This window comes from Enoplosus armatus, chromosome 22, assembly GCF_043641665.1.
Source record: "Enoplosus armatus isolate fEnoArm2 chromosome 22, fEnoArm2.hap1, whole genome shotgun sequence".
NCBI classification, from domain to species: Eukaryota; Metazoa; Chordata; class Actinopteri; order Centrarchiformes; family Enoplosidae; genus Enoplosus; species Enoplosus armatus.
In genome coordinates, this window is record NC_092201.1 from 3,878,932 (window position 1) to 3,904,813 (window position 25,882).

At 40.7% G+C, this 25,882-nt stretch overlaps 1 protein-coding gene across 3 annotated transcripts in view; it reads right to left on the reverse strand.

Moving 5' to 3' along the window:
• LOC139304940 (ankyrin repeat and BTB/POZ domain-containing protein 3-A) overlaps nucleotides 1-25,882 on the reverse strand; it is a 149,016-nt gene that overhangs the window by 20,384 nt on the left and 102,750 nt on the right. For all 3 annotated transcript variants that reach the window (XM_070928862.1, XM_070928861.1, XM_070928860.1), the window contains 2 exons: nucleotides 22,840-22,989; nucleotides 2,611-2,818 (listed from right to left, as the gene is read on the reverse strand). In XM_070928862.1, coding sequence (XP_070784963.1) covers nucleotides 2,611-2,818; nucleotides 22,840-22,989 — 358 coding nt within the window. The remainder of the gene's footprint in view (nucleotides 1-2,610; nucleotides 2,819-22,839; nucleotides 22,990-25,882) is intronic.

Here is a 25,882-nt window from a genome sequence, read left to right on the forward strand (position 1 = left end):
TACTTTTACAAGGTTCTCATTAAGCAAATATTAAGCTTGATTTTCTTTCCCCATTTACTGTACTTCAGTCATCATGACTATGCCCTTTTTATGAACTCAACTATTCAGGATACTTTTAACAACAAATGTACTTACATGAATTACGGTAGATATATATAATAAATACATCGGACTCCAGATCTCAGTTTAGAAGGTAATAAAAGTCCTTTAAGGCTTTTAAAACCATGACGCAGTCTCCAATTCACGTTAGAAAACCTTAAAACACTGAATTAAATTGGCTAATTTCATGTTATAGTCAGTTAAATCATATTATGAATCCATCAGTGAAGGTCCCTGAAGAGCTTTTCTCTTCCATGACCCTCTGGCAACCATAGTTTCTCAAAAAATGATTTCAAACAGAATCACGTACCCAACTGAGAGAAACCCCTTTGGGACTGCTATGTTTACCATGTATGCAGCTGCCTGGTCCTTCTGTAAATTTGCTGTAAGCACATGTTTAATCAAGACAGCAGCTTTCAGATATTGACACACTGTGTTTGAATAGTCTACATTTTGTGTGCATCAGTTTCTCATTTCACAACCAAAGCTATCCTTGTCTTTACACCCACAGCCTGCCAGGAATTGCCAGGAAAAGCAAGGTCTTCACTGCTGTTTAGCAGTCGGCTGACAAATGGGGCAATTCAGACCTCCTCCCTTTTCACAGAGCTCGTGCTTTAACTGATGTCTGCTTCCCGAAAGACATATATACCGTTCTGGGTTTGAAAAAGAGGGAGGCCCAGTCTGGAATGAAAACACTGAGGGTAATGTTATCCATCGATACAGACAGCAGGCCTACAGCGACAACCAACACCCAGAGCTGCCAGGGTGGAAATTCCTCCTTAGGAGCAAAACGTCCGGGCCAAAATACTGAAAATATCATTAACTATAATCTACGGCAGCTCGGTTACTATTTTAAATTCCTCAAGGTTCTGAAAATGTGGAGCGATGGACCAATTTACTTCTTCTAAAGGCTAATTTGACGTCAGGTAGATATTTAAAGCTCAGGTGTAAAAGTCATTTCAGTAATTCACTTCCCTTCAATAGTATTTCGGCTTAGCTGAAGCGTCACAAAACAACCCTCAAATATTATTTCATGTCATTTAATCACATTCTGCCTCCCTCTCATCCCGCTGTGTTATTCAGGCCCCTTCTACTCGTCTTCAACCTTTTCCGCAGAATGCTAAATAGAGAATTTGCCTCTCCGGGGACCCGAGAGCCTGCTGACATGTCACTCCGCCTGACATTCCTTGTGCTCCCCAGGGTCGTCAGGATGGAGTTTTATCTCCTCAGAGTGGAGGAAAGATGTTGGAATATCTGTCCATCCGTCCATCCGAGTGAAGTCCCCGCGGTTCCCATCAATCTGCTCGATGCCTAGGGAAGTGTCAGCGCTGACCAGCCCACGCAGCATCTTATAGGATCGCTTGTGGGGCGAAAAAAACTTGTGCAAGAAAGTAGGAATGTCTGCACTAACCTTTACAACGGTTGGAATTATTCGAGCTCTGGTGTGCCACTAACTGACAGAGGCAATACGGTTGAAAAGATATATGTGTCTACCTATCAAGACGGAGGGCTTTTGGAGTTTGTGCCCACTGCTTTTACAGTGTGGACAGTGTGCCAGAAGAGTGACGCTTTGGGAGATTGGATTTTAACTTAGATGGAAATCATCTTACCGCCTGATTTAAAGCTTGATGAGTGGAGGCAAAGGACCACATATCATAGTGTAGAAGTTAGCTAACTGACAGAATTGAACGGCGAAGAAGGAAGTCAAAATTGTCAAAATTTCGAGAGCTAATACTTCATGAGTGTCTGCTGAGGCCCGTGCCATTTCAAATGCTGCTTTTGTGTTTCCTAAATGACTCCTGTTTAAAATAGTTCAGGTGATCCTTAGCAACTGGTAGAGTACGAATATATCACATGATCGTGTCATATTTAATTTTTGAAGTATTACGTGGCGACAGGCCGATAAAAAAAGCCCCTTCAGTATCAATAACGGCAGCCAGACATGCTGTAAATGCCAGTGTCTGTTGCTGTTAGTAACCTGAATATATTGACATATATGGAAATATTTGGTTCAGTAAAATATCACCACTCGTACTCTAAAGTTAGGTATCGTGGAACTTGTCCATTTACTGCATGCATTTGCATCTTGTTGGCTGTTTGAAGGCAACTTTCTGGTGATAAACTGAGACATTATTGAGCTGACTTTGAGTTAAACCCCTAAACGTATCAGCAGTTTTAATCTTTTTTGGAGGATCCAATAAACTGAATTGGGACTTTCGTCTCCACCTGAGGTTTAACTCAACCAATGAGATTATTTCTGAGCAGCTCTCTGAGAAATACCTGAAATAAAATTCTCAAACTGGTAAAATTATCCTTTTTAGATAATCCTTTATTAATCCCTCAGTGGGGAAATTTGCAAATTTTCCGCACTGGGTTGGTTTGTTCAAGTTCCAAGTTCGATCACCCACCCTTCTAGTCTGCTTTCACACTTGTTTATAGGACTCAATAAATATTTGGACTAAACCTCCAGTGTGAAAGCAGCATCATTTCCAGGGTCACTCTTGGACTCACCTCTCAGTCTGTAAGGTGACTTTGGAGGGCTCAACGTTGGGGTTCTCCCATTCCATCTGTGGGCAGTGCATGAAGTAACACAGGGTATAGAGGGCCTCGGGCTCCCAGTGGACTGTGGTGTTGGTCTTCTGGTGGACTGGAGTCCCGTTGCTGGGGTTCTTGATGTGCAGGGGCTGGAGGTGGTGCATGGCCCGGGATACCAAATCACCTGGAGGATATTTTTATACGTGAGAACATACCAACCAATAAAGACACGGGGAGCATGAAAATAAGAACGACACAAATAGGAATTCATTAAAGATGAAATAATAACATCGTGTGCTACACTGAGGAAAGATGTAGTCATTACATCAAAGTCCTACGCATTACTCTCAGAGCACAAGTTCATTTTCTGCACCATTCCTTCAACATGTGAGTACTCGCAGCACTGTGATGAAGCAGAGACGCACTCCCTCATTTGCACTCCCTCTGAATCACCGTACATTACTCATACACATATGCCCACACAGTCTTTGCTGAGTGGGAAATTGCTTCCTTGAAATTAAATCTTACGCACGTCGTGTCTCTGTCAGTAAATCACCAAGATTTCTGAGTTCTTATTCTATCCTAATTTTACCTTTTGCTCTTATCTCTTCCATCGAGGGAGTTGTGGGGAAACTACAATATGTGTGTCAGTGTGCATGTGTGTGTGCATGATGTCAAATGAATATGGAAAGCATTTTTAAACCTCGTGAACTTCCGACCATTAGACCTGTGATTGTAGGCTGGTATAGGACAGACAGATGCATTCATTTTGTAGTTTATTAGAGGATTATTCAGATTTTTTAAAGTCTTATTTTCATAACTTTTACCATTGTTTCTATTTCAAGGGACCAAAGATGAGCAGCCGTGAGATTAGACAGGTTGTAAACAAACCAATCAGTTGTGAGTGAGGTGGAAGCTGCAGCAGCATTCGTTAGGAGCAATAAAGTTAAGCATTTGTCACAGTCTCATATCTGTCAGTTAAATATACAACTACAGCCAGCAGCAGATTACCTTAGCTTAGCACATAGCCTGTAAAATGGCGAACTGTAATTTCTATGATGGACAAGACAAAACTTATTAATTAGTGAGCTTTAGAGGTGCTGGTAAACAGATTTTGTTAACTTTGGACACAGCCAGGCTAGCTCTTTCCCCCTGTTTCCAGTCTCTGTGCTAAGCTGAGCTAACCTACTCCTATCTCTGACTTCATATTTAATGGGCAGATATGAGAATAGTATCAATCTTCTCATGTAACTCTCCACCGGAGAGCAAATAATTCCCAATATGTCAAACGCTTTGCTTAAAAGGTTGTTATTTCTGTATGTGGACTTACAACAACGAATACAACTGCATCAGTGTCATCCGAGCTTGATGCCACTTTTCAGTTGCCTTTTTTCATGCATGTTGCTAGCTAGCTATGTGCAAGTGATGTCCCCATTCTTAATCCTGCCTACGAAGCTCTGTGGGCTGTGTCGGCTGTCAGTGGGCACGACACCATCTGTTTGAAACGCTGGGCGATGATTCAGAGGTCTGGAACCAAAATACCACATTTCCAGATGTTATCACGGCCGAGAGAAAACATTAACGATGGCCAGAAATATGAAAAGGAATAAAATCCAAAGTGCAATAAACTGGAATAACCTTTAATCATATTGTAGGAGACAAGAAGCTCAGGATTATACATATAGTGGTAATAGTTAAGGTAAATCTCCAGAGAATGAATGTAATGTCTTATTAAATGACAAAAACAAGTGTCCAGTTATATTTTTCTCAGCCCGCCCCAGTGATTAAGTAAACCTTTATTCTAGCCAACATTTAGAATAAAGTACATTTTCTGGTGATAAATGTGGCCCATTGCTTTTAGTATGAACCTATTTCAAGCTGTGTCTGTACGCTGCAGGAGAGAACAAATGAAAGTCAGAAGAAATTTTACAATCCAACAAAGTTTTGAACACCGGAGGAGGTATGAATTTCAAAGTCAGAAATTCAATACCTGTGTGCTACAGAGGCAGATATTCAGCGCTGCCACTTACAGAGTCATAATTCTGTGATTTAGGATTTTGACATCTTCACAGCAGCTTATTGATGAGGTCATTAGTGATGCACTTAAGATGCATTCAGATGTTGCTCTGGGAGAGAAAATACTGCAGTGTGAGCCTGCAGGGTCGATTTATCAGAAAAACGAATATCCGTATTGATCTAATTATTTACTCGCTTTGGTGGAACGCTGGAGGTTTCAGGCTTTATAGAGGAACATGGACTTTTTAGACAGAAAACACAGCCGCCTGATTCCTGTGAGTTCACTCTTACAGGATATATGAGTAATATGTGAATAAAACAAGATGTGTGAAAGTCTGACGCTCGGAGAAAGCAGCGCAACAGTAAACACGGCGCAGCACAACACACATTCTCTCTCTGATCTTGTTTGATTGTTTGTTCCAAAAATATCCAGTCTGAGGAAAGTTGGCCTGTCTTGAAACCTCGTTCCTTAGACAGAACGACACGGTGAGTCTGCGCCCAAGGTTCTCCATCTGTCAGACTGAAGGCCTCTGACAGAGTTCACAGCCAGTCAGACGTAAACAACGTTTGCGCTCTGGCTCCAGGGAGCCTCATAGACAGTTATCTAGAAAGAATTAATACGTCCATAAATAACTGAAAACAACCGTGCCCTCTCTCCACGAATGTGTTGAACTGATGTGAAGACGTGTGGCTCCCATCTCCAGGTATGACATGTTACACAGACATGATTAGGTATGGTCACTTGGTGCAGTCAGATGCAGCAGACTGAGGAGGATGTGACCTACAGCCACTGGTTATGTTTTGTTCAGCCCTGAAAACCTTTGAGTGACGGGTCCTACATGAACGTTTTCTGCCAAAGTTGGAACAGTTCAGGTTATTTTACAATAGAAACATGTATTTTTTTGTTTTGTCAGAGTTTGGTAACATTTTAATCAAAAACTGATGACAGTTGGAGGGTTGTTTGGACACTGTCTCATCCACACAGTCCTGATGAAGCAGACTAGCTGAGCTTTTGAGTGTTGAATATTTAACAAATAATAACTTAAGATGTTTGTTTTAAAACTTTCAGTTATTAGTTACGAATATGAACATTCAATCTTATAGAGACTCGAAGGTTTTAGGGGCGTTAAATGAGAAAAAATGAAACATGTCTCTTGTATTTTGTTGTATTTTGTTGACTTTACTCGTTTTGTGACACAAAATGTTGTATTACTTTTCAAAACTGCAGGAACATTAGTGCTAAAACAACAGTTTCTTCTTAACTGATTAACTGTTTAAGTCATTGAGTAAAAAAAAAAACAACAACACTGCCTCTTTCCAACTTCTCAGCGTGAATCTACAGATTTATTGATTTTCTGTGTTCAATATAATTGAACACCTTTGGGTTTTGAACTGCTGATCAGACAAAAGAAGCAACTGAAGGTGTCACGTTGTGCTCCGGGAACATGTCATGTGCATTTTCACTGTTCACTGCGACAAAAATAAATCTGTGCATTGATCATTAAGTGTAACAATCATTACTCGCTGCAGGTATGAATGTGATCTGGGACGTGCTGCACTGTGCAGCTTTGCAGACTCTGGTACTCAGTAGCATTTAGCTTGAAACCTTAATCAGGCTGGATTCATTCAGCACAGAAAACCTTTCCAGTCCAGGTACTCAGGAAGTCCCCCTGCTACTCAGTGTGAGTTTACGCAGTGTGCTACTGGCCTGAATAATGAGAGAAGAAGTGAGACATAAATAAAGATTAAGGAGATAAAGCAAAGACGTCTGAAATATGCATTTACATTACAAACCCCCTCCTGCTCGGCGGGAAACAATATGAGCAAAGCATAAAACAGACAACAGAGAACCACTAACTCTAAGAACTGACGACGCTCCCTCAGGGTGAGCAGAAACAGATCTCTATAACCACACCACATCCATAAATAACAGACCACATCTAGTTTTCTACCACAACAAACATTAGAAGCAGCCACCATGCAAATGTTTAAAACTGCCGCTCTCCCTCTGAGCTCCAGCGGCCGATCATCAACCTTCCTTTACCTTCATTAATTGTTCTTGTGACTTTGGTTTTGTCAGCAGGACAACATTTGCTCTCGTCTCCTTTGCTGTAATTATCTAAGCAACACTCCTATGGGGTTCATGCTTCATCTCATTTGAATTAATCACAGGGGACAGCTTAGTGTCTTTCTTCCTCCCAGCCAAGTCCTTCCCTCTTGGAAGGACTCATTACAGAGTGAAACTTTGTTCCCTATTCCCTGAGAAAAAAAAAAACCGGTGAAACAGCACCGGACAAAAACTCTATAATGAGATGTCAACACTTTAAAATCTGTCATACAGCAGCTGCAAAACCTGCAGTTACCCTGTCTTTCTCTACTACATTACAGCCAGTGCATAAGACCTCATGTATGTTTTGGGTTTGATGTTTATTTCCAACTAACAAGTCATTAGAGATCAAATCTGTTCACCTATGACTCCACAAAAACATGAGTGAAAAACTTCAAGCTTTAATGGTTTAATGGTGGTTTGTCTCCGGGCCGGGTTAAGGTTTCTCTGTATTTTATAACATACTTCACTTCATCTTCGCTTGATCTGTAAATGTGTTCCTCTGCAACAGGTACAATAAAGCACAATGTAATTATGTTCTCTTTTATAACAAGACGCCGCAGGGAATGTGATTTGATTTATTGTACTTGGAAGAGTGTGTTTACTTTGAAGGAGAGTAATTTAACTGTGATAAGTTCTTATTGCAATACATGAGCATAAACCCCAAAAGGATTTTTAAATTAACTATGAGTCCAATAATATGCTTTGTATTTAAGGGACACAATAATGCCAATATTACAAAATGTCAGTAAGACCACATTAATGTATTCTAAAAGGTTTTATTTTCTCATCATGTATTTTAAATGCAGTTACCAAGACTGTTGCCTGGATTCTACTAATAAATAATAAATAAATTGGCATATTTCACGTTAATGTGAATATGTTGGTGCAAACTCTGCATCAGTTTAATGGGCCCTGCAATGCTGCGTGAGGAAACTATTTACACTGATGTCACAAAGTTTGAATTCTTACCAAGACTTTAACACCCAGAAGTCATGAACTGTAGCGTGCCATTAGTTCAGTCTACAGCTCATAGTTTCTGTCATTTTTATTAAGTTGGATGTAGCGCGAACCTGCTGTTAAGATCCTTATTTGCACAGAACAAGTTTTACTCCTCTGATTTGTAATAATTTATCTCTTCCGATTAGTTTTTTTGTTTTTTGCCGACTTTCATCATCATCAGTGTGGTGCAGAATTAGAGAGGAAGCGGTGGAAATTACTAACGGGAGCTGATAGTATTTGGGTGCAAATTCAAGGAGCCTCATCTCCTGAAGCTACTCAGCATGGAGGCCCGTCTGGGAAGGAGAAAAGCCTGAACCCATCATCGTGAATTCATCATAGAGTTTTTAAGGATAATGAGATGGATGAGATGCACGGCTTTCAACAGTCTCAGCATATTTAAATGTTGTGTTATGTCTCTGTTTCTGCATCTGGACATAATTATTTGAATTTGATCGTTAACTTTCAGTAAAACACTTTAATTATCCAGCCCAAATGGGACAAACGAGGCTAAGGCGTGAGGGGTAGCTTCTCTCAGATAAGGTCAACAGGTAATTCTAGTAATGTACAAATACTGACCCGGACTGAACATCGGGAGCACCGGGTGAACTCCCAGTGGCCTGGCCATCTGATCGGCCCAGAGTGTACAAATAAGACTTCTAGCCGCTTTAGGTTAATAGGGATGTAACCCCACTTTAAGCCTGGAACGTGGTCATCAATTTTAAATTGAACACATTAAAATATGTTGTCCTACAAGTCTGTTTTGACTCGTCGTGTGCAAAGATCACACCCAGATAACTGACTTTAGGCCTTTAGGGTGTTAAACCAGGCATGTTTTGAAAGATTTAAATGAAAATGAAAATGTGGATAATTGAACAGATACTCGACCAGTCGTGATTTAAGTGTTTTTAGAGCACATTGCCCCTAATTTAAATAATCAAGCAAACAAGTCTGTAATTCAAGCGGACAAAGTGAGGTGAGCCAACTTCTTATCACACGTGACCCGAGATTATCAACGACGAGACAACTGTTGTGTTCCCTAATGGAGGACCAAGATGGAAGATTCCTCCGCTGTCCTCTGACACACTGTCATGGCCTAATGCTCCCCGGGGGCCGAACTGAGGACATTTAATCATCGCTTGGTAATACGACCGACTCACAGCTCTGCCTTTGGGGCACATTAGCAATTCCAAGGCAACTATTAATCACAGTCAATTACAGGACATGTCATCATCAACACAGCAGAAACTTTCACCAGCGCTGCTCAAGTGGAAATTAATCATCAGTAGACACATTTAATATAATAATTAGACACGTGAAGGAAAACCATTGATAAACGACTGTGTTTGAATAGACGGGGGATCCGTTGACGGCGACAGTGCAGTTTTAAGATTCAGCTTCTCCGCTCGTTGGTTTAATAATCCAAAGTCACACTTTTATAATCACCTGGCTGGGTTGCAATCAGAGGCTGAGTGACCATCTGGAGTACTGAGAGTTTACCCGCTGGGCCGGTCGACCTGTGAGCCGGCGATGAGCCAAACAGGAATGAAACAAAATGGTAAAAATATATCCAAATGTGTTTTTTCTAGTCCTTTCTACTGGCACCATGGGGGGAAGAGAGGGAGGGTTGGTGACAAGGGGACCCTGGATCCATCTTCTATTCTATCTTTTTTTACATTGAACTCATAGTAATGTAACACACTGTTTGTCCTGAATAAATCCCAGAAACATGGCACCACTTACAAAAGCAGGGCTGAAAAAAAACCCCAAGGAGTGCCACAAAGTGCCTCGCTACAAATGCTACACAATGATTCATTCATTTTGAAGCACCAGACGTCAGCACAGCACTACTGATGTTCCAGCCATTGTACTGCCCTGAACCGCTACTGAAAATATCACACAATACTCACATGGTATGCTCACATCACCAAGGTATAAATTAGCAGAGATGAGATCTACTAAAATGTGAAAAAAGAAAATGCTGAAAATATCACCCATTAACTTTAAATCCGGTTAATCACAAATAACTAATACCGTTAAAGCTCCATTAATCAATAATTTCATGTAAATGTGAAAGGGACAGCTCATGGTGACAACCCCATAGAGAGTTGGCATGAATCTCTGCAGCTCTACAGAGCTTTTCAGCCTCTTTTAGCTAATTGTTTTTGTTTTTAAGGCACACTAAAACACAGAATAGAGTCTGCTTGGCAACTTTGACCCCTAACCCTAATAACGCCTTCTCAAAGCAGCGCAGATGGATCCATCAGCCCATTGTTTCTGGTACCAGTCACCGTAGGGATGGTATCGTTAGCCAGCGTTGCTATGAAGCTTGTCACTTCTTCTGCAGACTCACAGTATCACTCACAGTATCAGGGCGTGCGTGTGTGCGTTCTGCCCCCTAGTGGCCAAAAACTGATCAATGCAGCTTTAAATGTCTTTTAAAAGTTTAGTTGTCAAGCAATTACTGTAACTTTATCGATGAAATAATTAAAACTTTGGTAATGCACAGTTTCTAACCAGCCACTACACCACAAAATACTGTATCTCTGGAGGCAGGTGCTTAAAAGGGAACACAAGGCAGCAGCAGCATGATACCATCTGTTTTACCCCAGGATCCTTCAACAGTGGAGTACAGAATAAGTCATTTAAATATTTAGTTTTGAATTACAAATTATCAGCCCATGAAAAAAAAAAAAAAAAATTTATTTCAAAAAGTTTAGATCTAGTGGGCTACATCTCTATTTTCTTCTTCATGTGTCCACATGTGGAGTATCAGGTCCAGCCAGGGGTCAAACGTCGAAGGTGGTTCGTTCACCTCAAGTCCTCCCAGGAGGAAGTTTCTAAGTAAAGATGTGGAATGAAGGTCCCATGATGCAAGCAGCTGCAAATTATTATGAAATCCCTGTTTAGGAAAATAAAGTGCTTGTCTCTGCACTGTTTCTGTATCGTGTCTGATGGTACTGGTGCTGCAGAAACCATCATGATTCATTCTTTCTGGCCATTACGGTGTCCCACAAAAACCCCTGTCTGCTGCAGCTGTCCAATCCTGGACTGATGACTGTGAGCAAACACAATGAAACAACACCAGAAAAGCCCAGTGCATCTTCCGAAAAAAAAGCTGCGACGGCTCATTTGCAGACGTCCGAGGGATCCTAGAATAAGTCTGTTCATTAACAACTATTATGAAACTGGGGGAGAATAATCTAAGTTAGTCTAAGGAGGAGGTTTCTGAACCGTGGCTTCATTTTGTCTCATCATCTTAGTTTTTCCAGATATTTCCAGTCTGTGCAAATGGAGCAGGAGATTATACAAACTAACTCTCTCGTTCTATTGTCATCATCTTTCCTGCAACTCACAGGACTTCTAAATGGATGCCACTTTACTCTCTTTAATGGCTCTTTTAGGGACTTTAATGGCTCTTCTGTGAAGATCTGCAGAGGCACTACTGCAGACTGCAGCAGTCTATAATAAATAACTTTCCTATGTGTGGTCTTGATTATCCACTGTATCAAATGTGCTTAAATAGTGCTGCACCATCCATATTTCAGTTGAGGGCTTATTTTTGTTCCCTTTTTTAGAGATGCCACACAATTACAGTAGCACCGTAAATTACTGGTCCTGCTGTTTAGTAAAACACAGCAACAAATCACATCAAAAGTACATTTTGTAAGGACAAATCTGTGTACCAGTGTGCACTATATGGAAGCAGCAGCTTATATAATGTAGAGAAAGGTGTGTAGGCAAAGTAAATAAGCACTGATAACAACAAAATACACCTGTACAGTAGAATATATACATTTAATAAGTCTACAGCTATGCGAGCGACTCTGTGAGACATAGTACATACATAGGTACGGTGGTGCTTTGAGCTAAATGCTAACACCATTGACAATTCTAACTTGTTAGTAATGACAACGCTAACGTGCTGATTTTATGATGATTTTATCATGTTTGCTAACATTAGCACTAAACACAAAGTGTGGCTGAGGTTGATGTCAGTTTTGCAGGTATTTGGTCATAAACCAAATTGGGACAAATTGAAATTTTAACCTGATCTGAAATGTCAACAAAATTATTACAATTTATCCTGAGGGGGACATAAATGTGTGGGCGTCATGGACATCGGTACCCAATTTAATGGCAATCCATGCAATAGCTGTTGAGATATATCAATCTGGACCAAAGTGGTGGACCAACCAACAGACAGACAGACATTGCTTCACACAGCCATGCTACTAGCGTTGTTAAAAAAGATTACCACTTTTAACGCTCCCTTGTACAATATATTCACTGTAACCTCCAGTATGTAACCTTTATGGGTAAAATGATTTACATATTACATTAATATCTGCAGCGTCAAGCACGCAGACAGGTGAGAGAGAAGAGTCTTCTGACGAAGCTCAGGCAGGAGAAGAAACAACTATTTTTATTTATTCTAACCCTTTGAAAATCTACCAAACTGAAGCCAGTTCCTTCACTCACTCTCGTCCTTGGTCATAGTCTGTCTTTTTCTAAATTGGCATCGTAATCGTGGCCAGTCAAAACACTCAAAAGTCATCAACAAACAACAAGATTTTGAAAAAAGAAAACAAAAATAAACCAGCAGAAACAAGTCATAGTCAAGCTTCTACATGTGAGGAATTAGTGTCCAGTTAATCACTCTAAAATAAAACAATATCTGGACAATCTCCATGATACCTCCTTTAGGTCTTACAGTAACCTTGTGATAATAATAAGGACTTAGCTGAATAAAAAGCCATAAAGACAGAAGACGGAAGTTCCTTCTTACACCAAATGAATGATGATAAACTGGCTGTGTATGAAGCCAGAGAATCATATCCCTCTTGATCCCTCAGTTAAAATACCAACAGCTATTAGACCCTTTTGTGAAGTTCCCGCTGCAAACAGTAGCTGCTATTTGTCTCCAAACAGCTGCCCTGTCTTTTCTTTTTTTTTTTTTCTGGAAACAGTGAGGTGAGAAGTAAGAGCAGCCTGTTCAATTCACCGCCTTATTACCCCAAAACTTCCATTAGCCTCCGGGGCTCCGTCCAAAACACTCAATTAGCGGGTCTGCATTATCTCTCAGCAGCACTGCTGTACAGGCAGAGTCTCCGGTGTAATGTCCGTCTTTACTGCAGCAGGAATTCAGCGTAAAGTGGATGTTCAACACGGATAACTTCAGCTCGCTACTCAGCCACTGAAGCCACAAGTAGTCGAGGAGCTGAGAGAGGGAGGCTCGAGTATCCTCAGCTCTCACATGTCAGGCTGATGGGTAATAATTATTAATGAGGAACATCTGCCTGTGGGTGTTGGACCCCTCTGAAGAGGTGTCGCACACTTGAGCGCTCACACATGCGCCTTGTTGGAAACGCAACACATTCAATAGGCTTTAATTAGGATCCGAACACATAACGACGGCACGATCAAACGTCCACACCGAGACATAAACGGAGGCCGCTCACCTTAGACATGACCAGAAACTTAATAACAGCAAGTTGGAGGTTATTTAACTCGAGAGTCCTCAGTCAATGTTTGTGTCCTCTCGAGAACATGCCAAGAACAAGCATCTTACAGTTTCACATTGGTGCTGTGTTTGATGTTGTATAATCACTTCAGTCATGCTGCTGTTATATTTGCTAGTCCTTTTGGGTCTGTAAAATGGAGTACATAGTTGTTTGGGCGTAATGGGTCCCTCTTTAAGTGAATCTTTGGCTCTCCTTCCTTTTTCCCATTCGCCGCTGCCGGCCAAGTCGCCATGTGATGCATTCTCAGTTGGCAAGCCAACTGCTGAGATCTTTATCCAGCGCCCGTCCTTGCTTTTACTTTGTATTTTGTGTTGTACATCGGCCTTCAGAAACTTTGTCAATGGATTATGGAGGACAAAAGAATAGCCAGTAACACTTTTGAAGACCCAAGGTGAACAGCAAATCCAACAATACAATGCTGATACTGGTGTCCTTGTTGGATATATTCTTTCCAAATAGTCTTGGAGGAAACTAACAGAGGAGCATGTTTACAGCTTGAGATAGACTCTATGTTTGGTTTAGAGACTGTTAGACAAGTGCAGATGCAACTTTTGTAGCTGCTCATACATACACATACAATACAGTGCTGTTTGTAGCCGGAATGATCACAACTAAAGTCAATGCAAAGAGACAAGAGGAAAAGGAAAGAAACTGGAGGAAAATAACAACTAACACACACTGAGCTAATGGCTAACTAACTTACATTAGCTTCAGCTAATGTCTGTTAGGTGTAGCTTGAGTGTTGGGGAAAATATACAATGACTGCAGAGAACAATGCACAAATAAAGCAAGGAGAAAATGCTTTGCTGAACACACCTTTACAGCTCATCCAGTAAGCTTCATGCCAAAACGTTCACCATCTTAGCGTGTTAACATGCTAACGTTCGCTAATAAGCACTGCTGGATGTCATTAGTTATGGTGGTACCCGCAGAAAACGTGAATAAATAATAAAACACTTGAATTACAAAAAAATTAAGTAAAAAGTTTCACGTTTCAGCCAAATAAAGCCCAGATTTACTTTTAACATTTCGTTGTAAGACTCTTTCTTCCCTCAAGTAACTTTAATGTTTGTAAAATAATGTTATTTTACACCGTCTGACATTATCATATACATTAAATTTCAGCTCTTTATTGAAGCTAAATGTTTACACTGAGTGAATTGCTCAAATTCTTTTTTTGTATTGTATGTGTATGTACATTTCTGGTAGCTTTGGAAAGTTTGGAATCTCAACAGCATGAGTTTATAAAAACTGGGGTTAAAACCTAGACATCATTTGACCTGCAAATAACCAAAGTAATGCATACTAGAAAGGTAGCATCCTCGATTAACAGTCACTTTAAAATGTCAATCTGCCTTCTGTCTTTTAATTATTTCATTGTGAAGTAATACTACATGTAATTCTTTTAATGGCATTTAAACGACTGTAGATTGGTATCAAGTTAATTGTAAGTGCATTCAATGTAGTTGTAAGTACATTGTTGTAAGTAGTTGAAATTAAATCATTAGAATGCTATTGAAACTACAGTTATATAAGTCTAAAACCACATTTAGCCTGCTTTAACCTAGATGTCTTTTGACCTTGAAATGACCATGCTCATGAGGCTTCAGCCATTAAATGTCACAGACACAAGAATGCAAACTGAGAGAGACCCCCAGAGTCTGAGTGACTTAGCTCAGAAAATGTGGTTTCACATCTTCCTTTCAAAAGATACTCGAGTTATTCCTCAATCAGCGCTTTAATCGATATTCTTTGCAGCACTGAGCTGCTATGAGCGAGTGGGATCCTGTGGCAGGTATCGAGGGACATTAAACCATTATACAATAATGAATCCAGCCTCATGTAATTACTGCAGCACGCAGCAACAGCCTACAAGATTTTCCAGCATGTGTCTTTTGTGCAAGATGAAGAGGTGTGTGTTTGGAGGATTGCGAGGAAGGTTGTTTGTGTCAGCATGCCCCTGCTGTCCGCCTGAAGGTGCTGGGAGACAGATAAGGAAAATGGCCGCACCCTGTTCCAGTGACTGAATGAGCCCGCCTCATCTTTTAAGCCAACAATTTTTTATGTTTCAAACCTCGGTGTCTCTGAGATGGACAGACAGTGAAGAAGAAGTGAATGGCATTGCAGAGGACAAAATGACAGCAGGAACCTTTTCTGCTCTGCCTTGACGTGTTCATTAGAGAGACACTGAAAAGGACACGAGGGTGACATTATCATCAGTAGATGAATGGGTAAAATGTGCTTACCTTACAGCTAAAACTGCATCACCCTGTTTACTGACAGGATGACGTTTTTTTTTATGAGCTTTTATCAACTTACGAGAAAATAAGTCTGACTCACTTTTCTCCTTTTTTTTCTTCTCCATCACTCTTACTGAGAAGTGGGTCAGACTGTATGAGATTAGGAAAGATGATGGATGGCGAAGTAGGTAAGTATTTTAACTCTAATATAATGAAAAATGAGAATAGCACGGATGGCAGATGTGTGAAGTTATCCCATTATCTCACATTCACACAGTGAGTGTGGGATAACGGAGCAGATACAATGGGAAAGTAGTCACAGCTTTAAAAAAGCAGCGACATTAAAGACATTTTGTGGAAAATGTAGGTTGTTAAGAACAGGAAATGAATGCTTTCTAATAATCATTTATCATGAGGTTAACGCTTGCAGCATATGGTCACAAAAAAAACGCATGAGCAGACGTTCATGTGCAGCCAAAATCATAGTAAGACAGGTATTCAATAAGCAATCACTTCCTCGAAAAAGAGAAATAACATCCCACCGCTGTACAATTTTCTGTACCCTTTCAAACCAGCGCACAGCTCCTGCAGCTCCTGCAGCTTTGCAGAGGGAGAGGGATTCCTCAATTTGTGAAACCCACTCAGCCCTGAAGAATAAGCACTTTTCCTCTCTGCCTATGCACAGTAGAATACACAATGACTCATTTTTTTCAAGCTGGATATCGTCAGCCCAGGAAAATACAGAGCGAGTGATGCCTGAATGTTTAAAACGCACAGCGATGTGATGAAACATCAATGTATCATCACGAAAACTAGCGTGACAATTATGCATTTAGTTGTCAAATGAAAATTAGACAAATTGACGATTTGGTCCGCGAAGCTTAAAGTTGTAATCCTTCAGATTTAAGTTCTGGTTGATTTGGTGAGAGCAGGTACAGTTTAATACCACAGCAAACACTCAGCAAGCAGCTACTTTGTCAGAAATACACCTGTCAACTGAACAGCTCTCTCATTTAGACAACAGACATATGGTAGTTATATTTTCTAATATTCTGTCATATTTTCATTGTAAAATGTTAAGTTGTGTTTCTTGTCTTTCACAGATTTTTTTATTTTCTCTTACTGTGTTTATTGTTATGCACCAATTTACAAAAGCAAATTCCTTATATGTGAAAACCTACTTGGCAATAAACCTGATTCTGATTTTGACAAATACATCCTGTGACTGCTTCACAATAAAAGCCACCCTGCGCTTTGCCATTTGAATGCTTTTAATATGAAGCAGCAGCTGTAGGAAATGTTGGACATAGGGAAGCTGATTTTGATGAAATATAATTAAAAACAGTTTCCTGTGTCGTTTCCTAAGGCAATATGAATCCAGGGCGGGAATGGCGGACTCCACCACTAACAATGACAACTGCTTTACACAGTATAAAATGCCAACCATAAGTAGTATCAAATATGGGGTTTGATTTCCTGAAACTCTTAAGGATTCTAACTTTAACAAAGCTCATAGTTGGAATATTTGCCGTCGTCTGTGGTAGAGGCACACCCAGCTTCAGGAATGGAGGGCCCCATTGTTAGAGGCCTGCACTGTATTACATTACGCCGTTTATTTGCCTAGCGGCTGCTCTCTGACCCACAGGGCGGCCTCTGTGCCGACAGATGAACTGCCTTTCTCTGTCACACCTGGTCACAATATGTCAGTACGGCGCCTATAGATCCTACACGCCACACTCCACGTGAAGGAAAACAGAGAAAGAAAGGCATCCTTCATGGCGTCAGAGTGTCATGAGAAATGAAGAAAAGTGCAAACACCCAGAGCATCAACTGCCCAAACCTGCCATCGGCGATCTGCTCTCTTCGCTCGGACAAAGACATGAAATACGAGCACATTAGATGAGCAGTGAGATAATGGTGACCTGAAATAAAAGACTTATTTTTCCACCTCAAGAGAATGAAATTATGGATATAGTGATGAATGTTGCTCTTTAACAGCCTCTTCTATTATCCATTAATTACCAAAGAAGCCGGGTGTGAAATTGCCCTCATATTGTCTCTGTGTGGCCGCTTTACTTTCAAGTGATCTTGTTTATTGTTCAGATATTGAGCTAATCGCTTAAAATTGATTTCCATTTAAACAATTTAAATGTGTTGATACCGAGCTGATTTTAAATGCTTTATGTGGGGACACAGCGTCCGACCATGAAACAACGGCTCGCTGTCATTGATTAGTTCCAGGTCTCTGCTGTGATATTAGAGGTGTGGCGTTTTTATATCAACCTATCATTAGCGCATTAGTTCTCATTATGAACATTAGTGTAATCACCGTAAATCAACAAGGCCACCGCTGAGATGACTGGCAGCCTCTATCAGCCTCTTCTCTGCATTATACATTGAATGCAACAGGCGCCACGTTCACATACACTGAGGAAATCTCATGTTTTGGAAGTAACCTGATTCAGGAAACTGTTCTGGTTGCCCTCACATTGTAAAATGAATGTAAGATTGACTTGAACTGGTTGTAGGAAATGTCCAGTGTGCATTAGCAGTAACTAAAGTCAGCTCTGACACAGTAAACAATGAGGCTGATATCAAGGAGATAAAATCAAAACAGTAATGAGGAATTACGTGCTGCATACCTTCCAGTGAGTCCATGGTGTGTGAGGAGGCAATTTGAATCCAAACTTTAATTTACTTTAATTACAGTCGGATTAACTGGGCATCGTTTCCACTTTTACAGTTTCTGATTTACTCATTCAAATCTCTCTAAACGATGTCCTCTTACCGTCCAGCTGCCTAAAATGTTCATACACCGATATAGCATTAACCTTTTACTCTTTGCCCCAGGTTTTGCCTGACAGGCTACTGCCCTGCCCTCTGATTGGTGGAGGTTGTACGCAGCCTAAAAGGAAGATGTGTCCTCCTTTGCATGTTTATTTAAAGTAAATATTCACTTAAAAAGATGTAATAAATATGCTCTTTTCAGTCAGCATGCAAATACAATATTTATCCGTAATTAAGCATCAGGTTTTCTGTCAGTGCAAACTAGATGTGATTGTAAGTAGAGTTAGCGCATCAATATTGAACACATTTACATAACATGTACAATTATTTCTGACAGTTTCATAATAATATATCATTTGCTGGATTGTTACAAATATGATCACCTGATTAAGTTGAAAAGAAAAGCACAGACAAGGAAATGTGCATGTCAGTGATATGGCTAATGTCCCCCTTAAATCTCAAGGTAACTGCAGCCTAATGCACGCTTGTAAATGTCTTCTCAAAGGAGTGAAGTCACCACGGTGCATTAGTGGGTCACTGGAAGGTCTTTGGTGCCACAACAATTTTATTCTTAGCTACAGACTTTGTTGGGAGCCATTGAAAATTTATTTTGAAAAACATGTTCATTATATTTTCTTTCAGACCAGCATGTTTCTTTTTTCAAGACGTGTGCTAAGAGGAGGACAACCACACTGCATCTGTGTGAGATGTAATAACCACTGGAATTTATTTATCTACAACACCCTTGTTGGGAAATTGCCGCCTTATATCTCATCTTTGCTGCTGTGGCTCATATTTCACCCACTCCAGAGCTGGTTTCCGATGTTTCAGGAATAGACTACTGCAGCGGTAGCAGCCGTCTAAAGAAATAATTAGCATCTAAAAAAGACAGAAAACTTTCTGTATCCGCCCTCTGTTTAGCCTGTACCTTCCTAATCTGTTATTTTGTTCTATTAGTGACTTGACCTTGTTATTCTTCTTGATCTTGTTATTTTATTTCTGTTATTCCTCTGTAACTGTTAACAGCACGTTGCTGTGAAAGAGCATGTATGCTCAGTCAACGTACCTTGCATAAATACAAGTTAAAAATAAACTATTCTGAATCCAGCAACATGCACACAATCACACGTATCTTCTCCTGCTTTTGAGCAACCTTCTCTTAAAGCATGAGGCCAGCCTCTTGTTACTGTTACTCTTTGCTTTTCTTAATGTCAACAAATGTCATGAAAAGAACAAAAACAACAATGTGTTAGTCTCTAAATACTTTCTGACTTGCCTACTGTCTGTGGCACAAGCCCACTGCTTCCTACTGAAGACATAATTCTTTAAAAACAAGTCAAAAGTATATTGTTTCACTTTTAAAAAAGGGTTAATAGTTTCCTAAAACAGCTGGACACTGAAGTTTTTAACAAATGCTACTCAAACAGGAGCAAATAATGCATTTGTTGGGGACTATTTTAAGCTGCAGGTTAATACACATGTTCCTCCTGTGGGTATTTCCGGCAGCAGAACATAAAAACAATGGAGCTCTATGACACAGAAGAATAACATATATCAGGCTCTGAATTTACAAAATACCTGTTAGTAGGATTAATACTTTTGATGGCAATAAGACTATCAGCAGATTTATCCTTTAAATGCATAAATCGGAGACGCCGTTACACACAAGATGCACTTTAGACGAGGTTGTTGCACCTGATTTTGTTGTTGACAAACCAACTAAAGTCTGTAGGTGAATAAAAGTGTCTGAAATGATGCAAAAAGTTCAAGCAAAGCTGCTCCTATAAGTTCCCAGCAGATGGTAGAACATGCTAAAAGTAGCACCCTCACTAAACTCATCATACACTTGATAAGCAGATTCACACTCATGTTATTCAGCGATTCGTACACTGCAGATCAATCTGTTCACATAACACAACATGAGGAGGAACTCATGCCACAGAATCCACTGAAAGCCGCTAAATGACTGCGAGCAGTTGGCATCAACCGCATTACGAGCCACATGTCGACCTCTGGCAGCGTTCGACTGGCCGACCCCGGACGTGAGGAAGCCCAGCTGAGGCAGCGCGGCGGAGGGACTCAAACACGGCGCATTAAACAGGAATCAAACAGCAGCCTGTGCTGCTTTTTCTGCCTTCTGATCCGAGAACGTGAACAGAATGTCACGTATTCGGATGCGAATGGCGCTTTCAATGTGTGAGCGGTTATCGCTGCGTCTGCCACACTAATGCATCCCAGTGTATGTATACTTTACCAGACACTACAGGCTGATGCTTTAACCTACATTTCACCACCACTGAATATATCACATACATCATTTTTCAGAATAGGTCTGAGCATAATATCAATATGCATGTTTTTGATATGAGCAACATGTATCTTTTAGCATATATTGAATATGGGGTGAATGGGTTTCGGGAAATACTTCCATGTGTGAATCAGTGCTATAAGATACTTTCAGGGTGTTAAAGTTAGCTATAGTGGAGGACATGGGACTGGAAGCAGTTATGGATTTGCTTCCTTGATATGAAAGAAGGCAGCAGGCTGAGCAGAAAAATATTTATATGGGATAAATAAGTTATTAACTCTCGGTCAATTGTTGCACCAAACTGTGGTGACTGGTGATGACTTTTTTAATAATGAAAAGCTCAATATTTGTTTGTTCAGAGAATCTGTGTTTGCTCAGAGAAATGAGCAACGGGCTGGACTAAATCAAAACTGCGGACATGTAGGATGAAAAAAATATGAACAAAGTACAGAAATGATGTTGTTTATAATATCTAAAAGGTAAAGATCCTCGTGTGTCCAGCTGAGATCTGGTGTTTTGAAACTGGACCGTATGGAAGAAACTGGAAGAAGATTCATATATTCACCAGAGGGACACAAACACGACTCCAACGTCTGCTGCACTTCCCAGAGTGTGAAGTGTTTTTCCATTGATTACTTTCTGTAAGTGGAGCTCTTTTCTTCTATCAGTTACGGTGGCTGTCACTTCTCATGCTAACTAACCGGTCCTTATTGTATTTATTCCATATAAATCTTCTCTTGTGCAAGTACCGGCGGAGAAGATGGAGGCCTTCCTTTCAAGTGGAGGTTAAAAAGCCTCTGAGGCGGTGACCTTGGATTTACAGGTCCCCGGGCGGGACTCATGAACAGGTGTTAGAACAGCTGTAATAGACCGGTTCCTGGTGGGAGGGGGTGAGATGGATGAGGAGAAGGGTGAGGGGACAGCAGAGGAGCGGTGGGCTGGACTGAGACCACCATGACAGCCTACAGGGACAGGGAGCGTGCATTCCTTCACACTAATGGGGCTATTTGGCAAATAGTTATGGAAATACATCCTTGAGCTGATCAGTCTTAATGTGCTTAACAACTACTGCTGTATTTATAATGTGAATGAACTTTTCTTTTTTTTACACTTCATCAGCTTCGTGTTCATCAAACATTAGCGTCTGAGAGCTAATAACTGTAGCCTTGAGTTAATATTTCAGCTCAATATCTAATATCTTTACATTCAACTATTTTAAAGCCGTTTGAAGTTTAATAGCACTCGCAGGAATTTACAGAATTCAATCTTCAGCAGAGAAGAAAAGGTTCAAAAGCAGCATTTAAATAGATCATAATGGGTCACCTGAACTCTACAATCCAAGTGCAGATTATTAATAAAATTCTGCTATGCTAATAGCTCTGTTAGCTGCTCCTTGATCTTTACTAAAAAGCATATCAGTGCAAACCTCAATATTAACTGAATGTAGTCAGTTGTGACTCTCACGTGGGGATACGTTTTGTTAGCGTACATTAAATGGCAGAGGGAGCAACTAAATGTCATCCAGTAACACTGTGGACTGTCAGAGGTCTCAACAGCAGCTTGACAATATGAGAAAGCTCATCTAATAGTGATTCTGTGTCCATGTCCGGGTTATCTTCGCTCAGTTTACGTTCTCACTCTTCTTTAGTATTAAGCAGGTGTAGTTTTGAAACTTGAAAACAGTTTTTTGGCGTATTTTCTGGCCACAGTAAAAAAAAGAATGAAAAGAAACAGGAAACAGTATAATGTATTCAGTGGTGGAATGTAACCAAGTACATTTACTCCAATACTGTATTTAAAAACAAATGTCAGGTACTTGTACCTCTGCTTCCCTGCCGTTTGTTGCCACTAGTTTTGTAAATTTGAATGCAGGATTTTCTCTTGTGTTTTTATAGTGAGGTACGCCTACTTTCATGTAAGTAAATGATCTGAATACTGCAACAGGTCATTCACATCTGAAGCTGAAGACCATGTTTGAACAGAGACGGGGGTTTCATACTAACACTGAGCAAGTGCTTAAGAAGATTGTCAAATGCTCCAGAAAAAGCTTTTAACCTTCAGTTTAGCAGATTTTATCGCACATATTTTCTGAATGCTAATCTTTTTTTTCCCGTGATATGCCTGAAGAGAGATTCATTAGACCTTCTGAGTGTTTGGTTTCTCTTTATCTTGGTTTGAATTCTCACGTTGTGAATTATAAACTGATGGTAAAAGAGCACTCACTCAGTTCTGCGATGCTGCCCACCCGCGTCGCGAGCAGCGACTGTTCCAGCGTGCGGAGCTCGGCCTGGGTGTACCCCTGACACTCACCGCCCCTCCCTGAGCGCTGCTGGTCCCGGTGCAGGTTCAAGCTCTCCGGCAGGCTCAGCACACCTGCAGGCAGCACAGAGAGAGAGAGCAGAGGCAAAAGGTCAGAAACTGGAAAGATTTGTGTTTCCTCTTTTGGTGAAAATGCCCAAAGGTTTTCACCGCAGCACATTTCAGCTTCTCACTTTTTGCTGAGTAGTTAATGTTGTGAAATGTGAGATAACGGGGGGATGCAAACGGTAAAAAAAAAAAAAAAAGTCTACAAGAGCAGGGGAACACACAAATCAGCACTTTCAGTTAAATATTCAAAACAGAGCTGGTAAGCTGGATGAAAAAACCCACATTCATTTCACACGCAGCAGCTAGAGAGCCAACATTTGTTTAAATGATTAAACATGGAGACAAAGTCGTGGTTAATAACATCCTGTACAGTATGTCTTCATTCTTTGGGTGAAAACACAGCTGGTCTCATGAACATAAACTCAGACTGAACGTTTCAATGAATGCGATGCTGATTTATTTTGTCTCCAGTGATGAGTAGCAGGTCTTTTACACAAAGGTGTCTTTTTAAACATTAAAATTACATGACTAGTGTGCTCATCGTGTCTCAATAGTCAATTTTGAGCCCTCTTGTTTGATATCACTCTCGTTTTGGCTTTACGCCCGACTTTTAGTTCAGAACTTGAACTCTAATTGAGCCAATTAGGCCGCGAGCCACATTTGTTACTTCAAAACTGTGAATTCAAAGCGCGACCTTGAACATAAACAGTGTTGGTATTTCCCTTTTGCATCTTGTTGTGATCACAGGTGTGTTCTGCAAACAAGGTGCAGCAGATAATGTTGGCTCGAGAGGATTAATCCATTCAGGTGCTTGTTACTGCAGCCAGGCATTGTTTGGCTGCGGAGAATGGCTTGTGACAGATGGGATATTGAGTTTTTTTTTTTGCTACAGGAGAATGGAAAGAAACACCCTGCAGAGTGCTAATCCTAATGACACGGCGCAGGGGGAATACGCCGTTTCTCAGTAATTACAAACATGGAGGAACTTAGTCAATTTGTCTGTGCGTGATGCCAGCACATAAGAAGAAAGACCCACGCAGAGGACACAGTGCTGCAGGATCCAGATCTCATTCTGGAGGAGTTTTCCCTCCATGGAGAGGAAGGCAGCTCCAGATTCCTCCCACCATGTCCTCTTCCCACAGTGTCCAGCCCAAGAATTCCAGTATTCCCCAGTCTCTCCCCGCTCCATCGTCTTCCCACAGCCTTTCCGGGGAGGTCAGCTTTATTTGGAGCCTCCAAATAATGATTATAACAGCTTTTTCTATTACTGTTTAACCACAAAGCAGCATTGATGGAGCAGCTGGTATTAGGGTGTGCCTAAAAATGGATGTTTTTGGTTTGCAGTATCCTTTCCCCTGTAAGCAATGATTCGGTGACTTGCAGGAAGGTGAAAACCGACAGTTTTATAGACCTCTAACTGCTCTTTCAAGAGCATTTAAATGACTATATTTTAAGTTGTAGTTTGGAGCTACTTCACACTGGAATGTAGTCATTTAAATGCTCTTGAAATGGTTATATGTAACCAAGGCACCTAAAATATGAACATTCATCCACATTTAGCCCAGTTAACCAGCTCATCTACACGTCTTTCAATCACATGAATTGAGGATAATTTGCCAGTAAGTCACCTCTTTAAGAGGTTAGGTTATCTGATTATCTGGTTTTGCACAGATTTTGGATTAAAATTAGGATTTGGTTTAAGGTGGTTAAGTTGTCAAAGGTCAAGGTGAGAGCTGAAAGTTGTCGACAGTCAGGGAAACACAATATTAGGCTCATTAAGCGTCAGAGGTGCTACATCACACAGCAGAAGCCATGTGTTTAATGAGTGAGGCGATAGTATAAATCGTCGTGGAATAACTACAGGATCTGTCTGATTCAGCTCAGCATGAGACTGATTGATTGATCACGTTGTCACTTAACAGTAATTAATCAGAGGAAAAAGGAGATTCAGCTACATCGATACTCAACCACAGATCCGTCTCAAATTCTGCATGAAATTTGGGGAAAAAAATCGATACGGCTGTCAAAAGCAGATCTTTCCAAATAACTCTCCCTGTCTGCACCCCATTGCCTCTAGTGTGTGTGTGTGTTGGCTGACCTCCACCAATCAATTTCCTCGGGGAAGCCCTGACCACTGAAGGGGGACTGCGTCAAACAATTTTTGTAACTTTCCGAAACAGTCTGAGAGTCATGCAGTGATTAGTCTGGTGAGCTGAGGTGAGGAAGGAGGCTCTCTCTCTTTTCATTGTTCCACCATCACTTTCTTCACTTTCCTTATGTACAACTGAGCGTGTGAACACCACGACGGCCTGCGAGGTGAGACGCAGACAACAGACAGATGTACTGCAGAGTTTCAAGCATGCTGGACTTATGTTTAGTATGAAATGACTTCACACCTGCATTACTGGATGGTTGGTCGTTTAGGAAACAAGCTGTAAACACATCTCTGACATTTTAGCACCTCTTAAAGTGATTGTTGTTAGCAAATAGCTGCTGATTACACATCCGGCAGATACGGAGCAACATTTGCATTTGTTTGATGTTGTGTTTCTGGACACCTGATGAATGTAAGTTGGCCTCCAACAACTCCTGAAGGAAATATCCGTCCGCTAAATACTCCACTGCGTGAACACAGTTGGTTAAACTTTGTCTGTCTGCCTTAGTACAGGTACAGGTAATGTAATGTACAGTGTGTTTACAGAGCAGCTGCCTGCTACATCTGGAAATAATGCTGACGAGAGCTGTGAGACTGTAAAACCAAAACAGTGAGCTAAAAGACGCTAAAAGACTCTGAGGGGAACACATGCATGTAGCCATTCAAGTCAGTGTTTATGTAAATCAATTATAGCAGCTTTAAGTTTATAATTACACATCAAACAGTGATGAGGTCGACTAAATC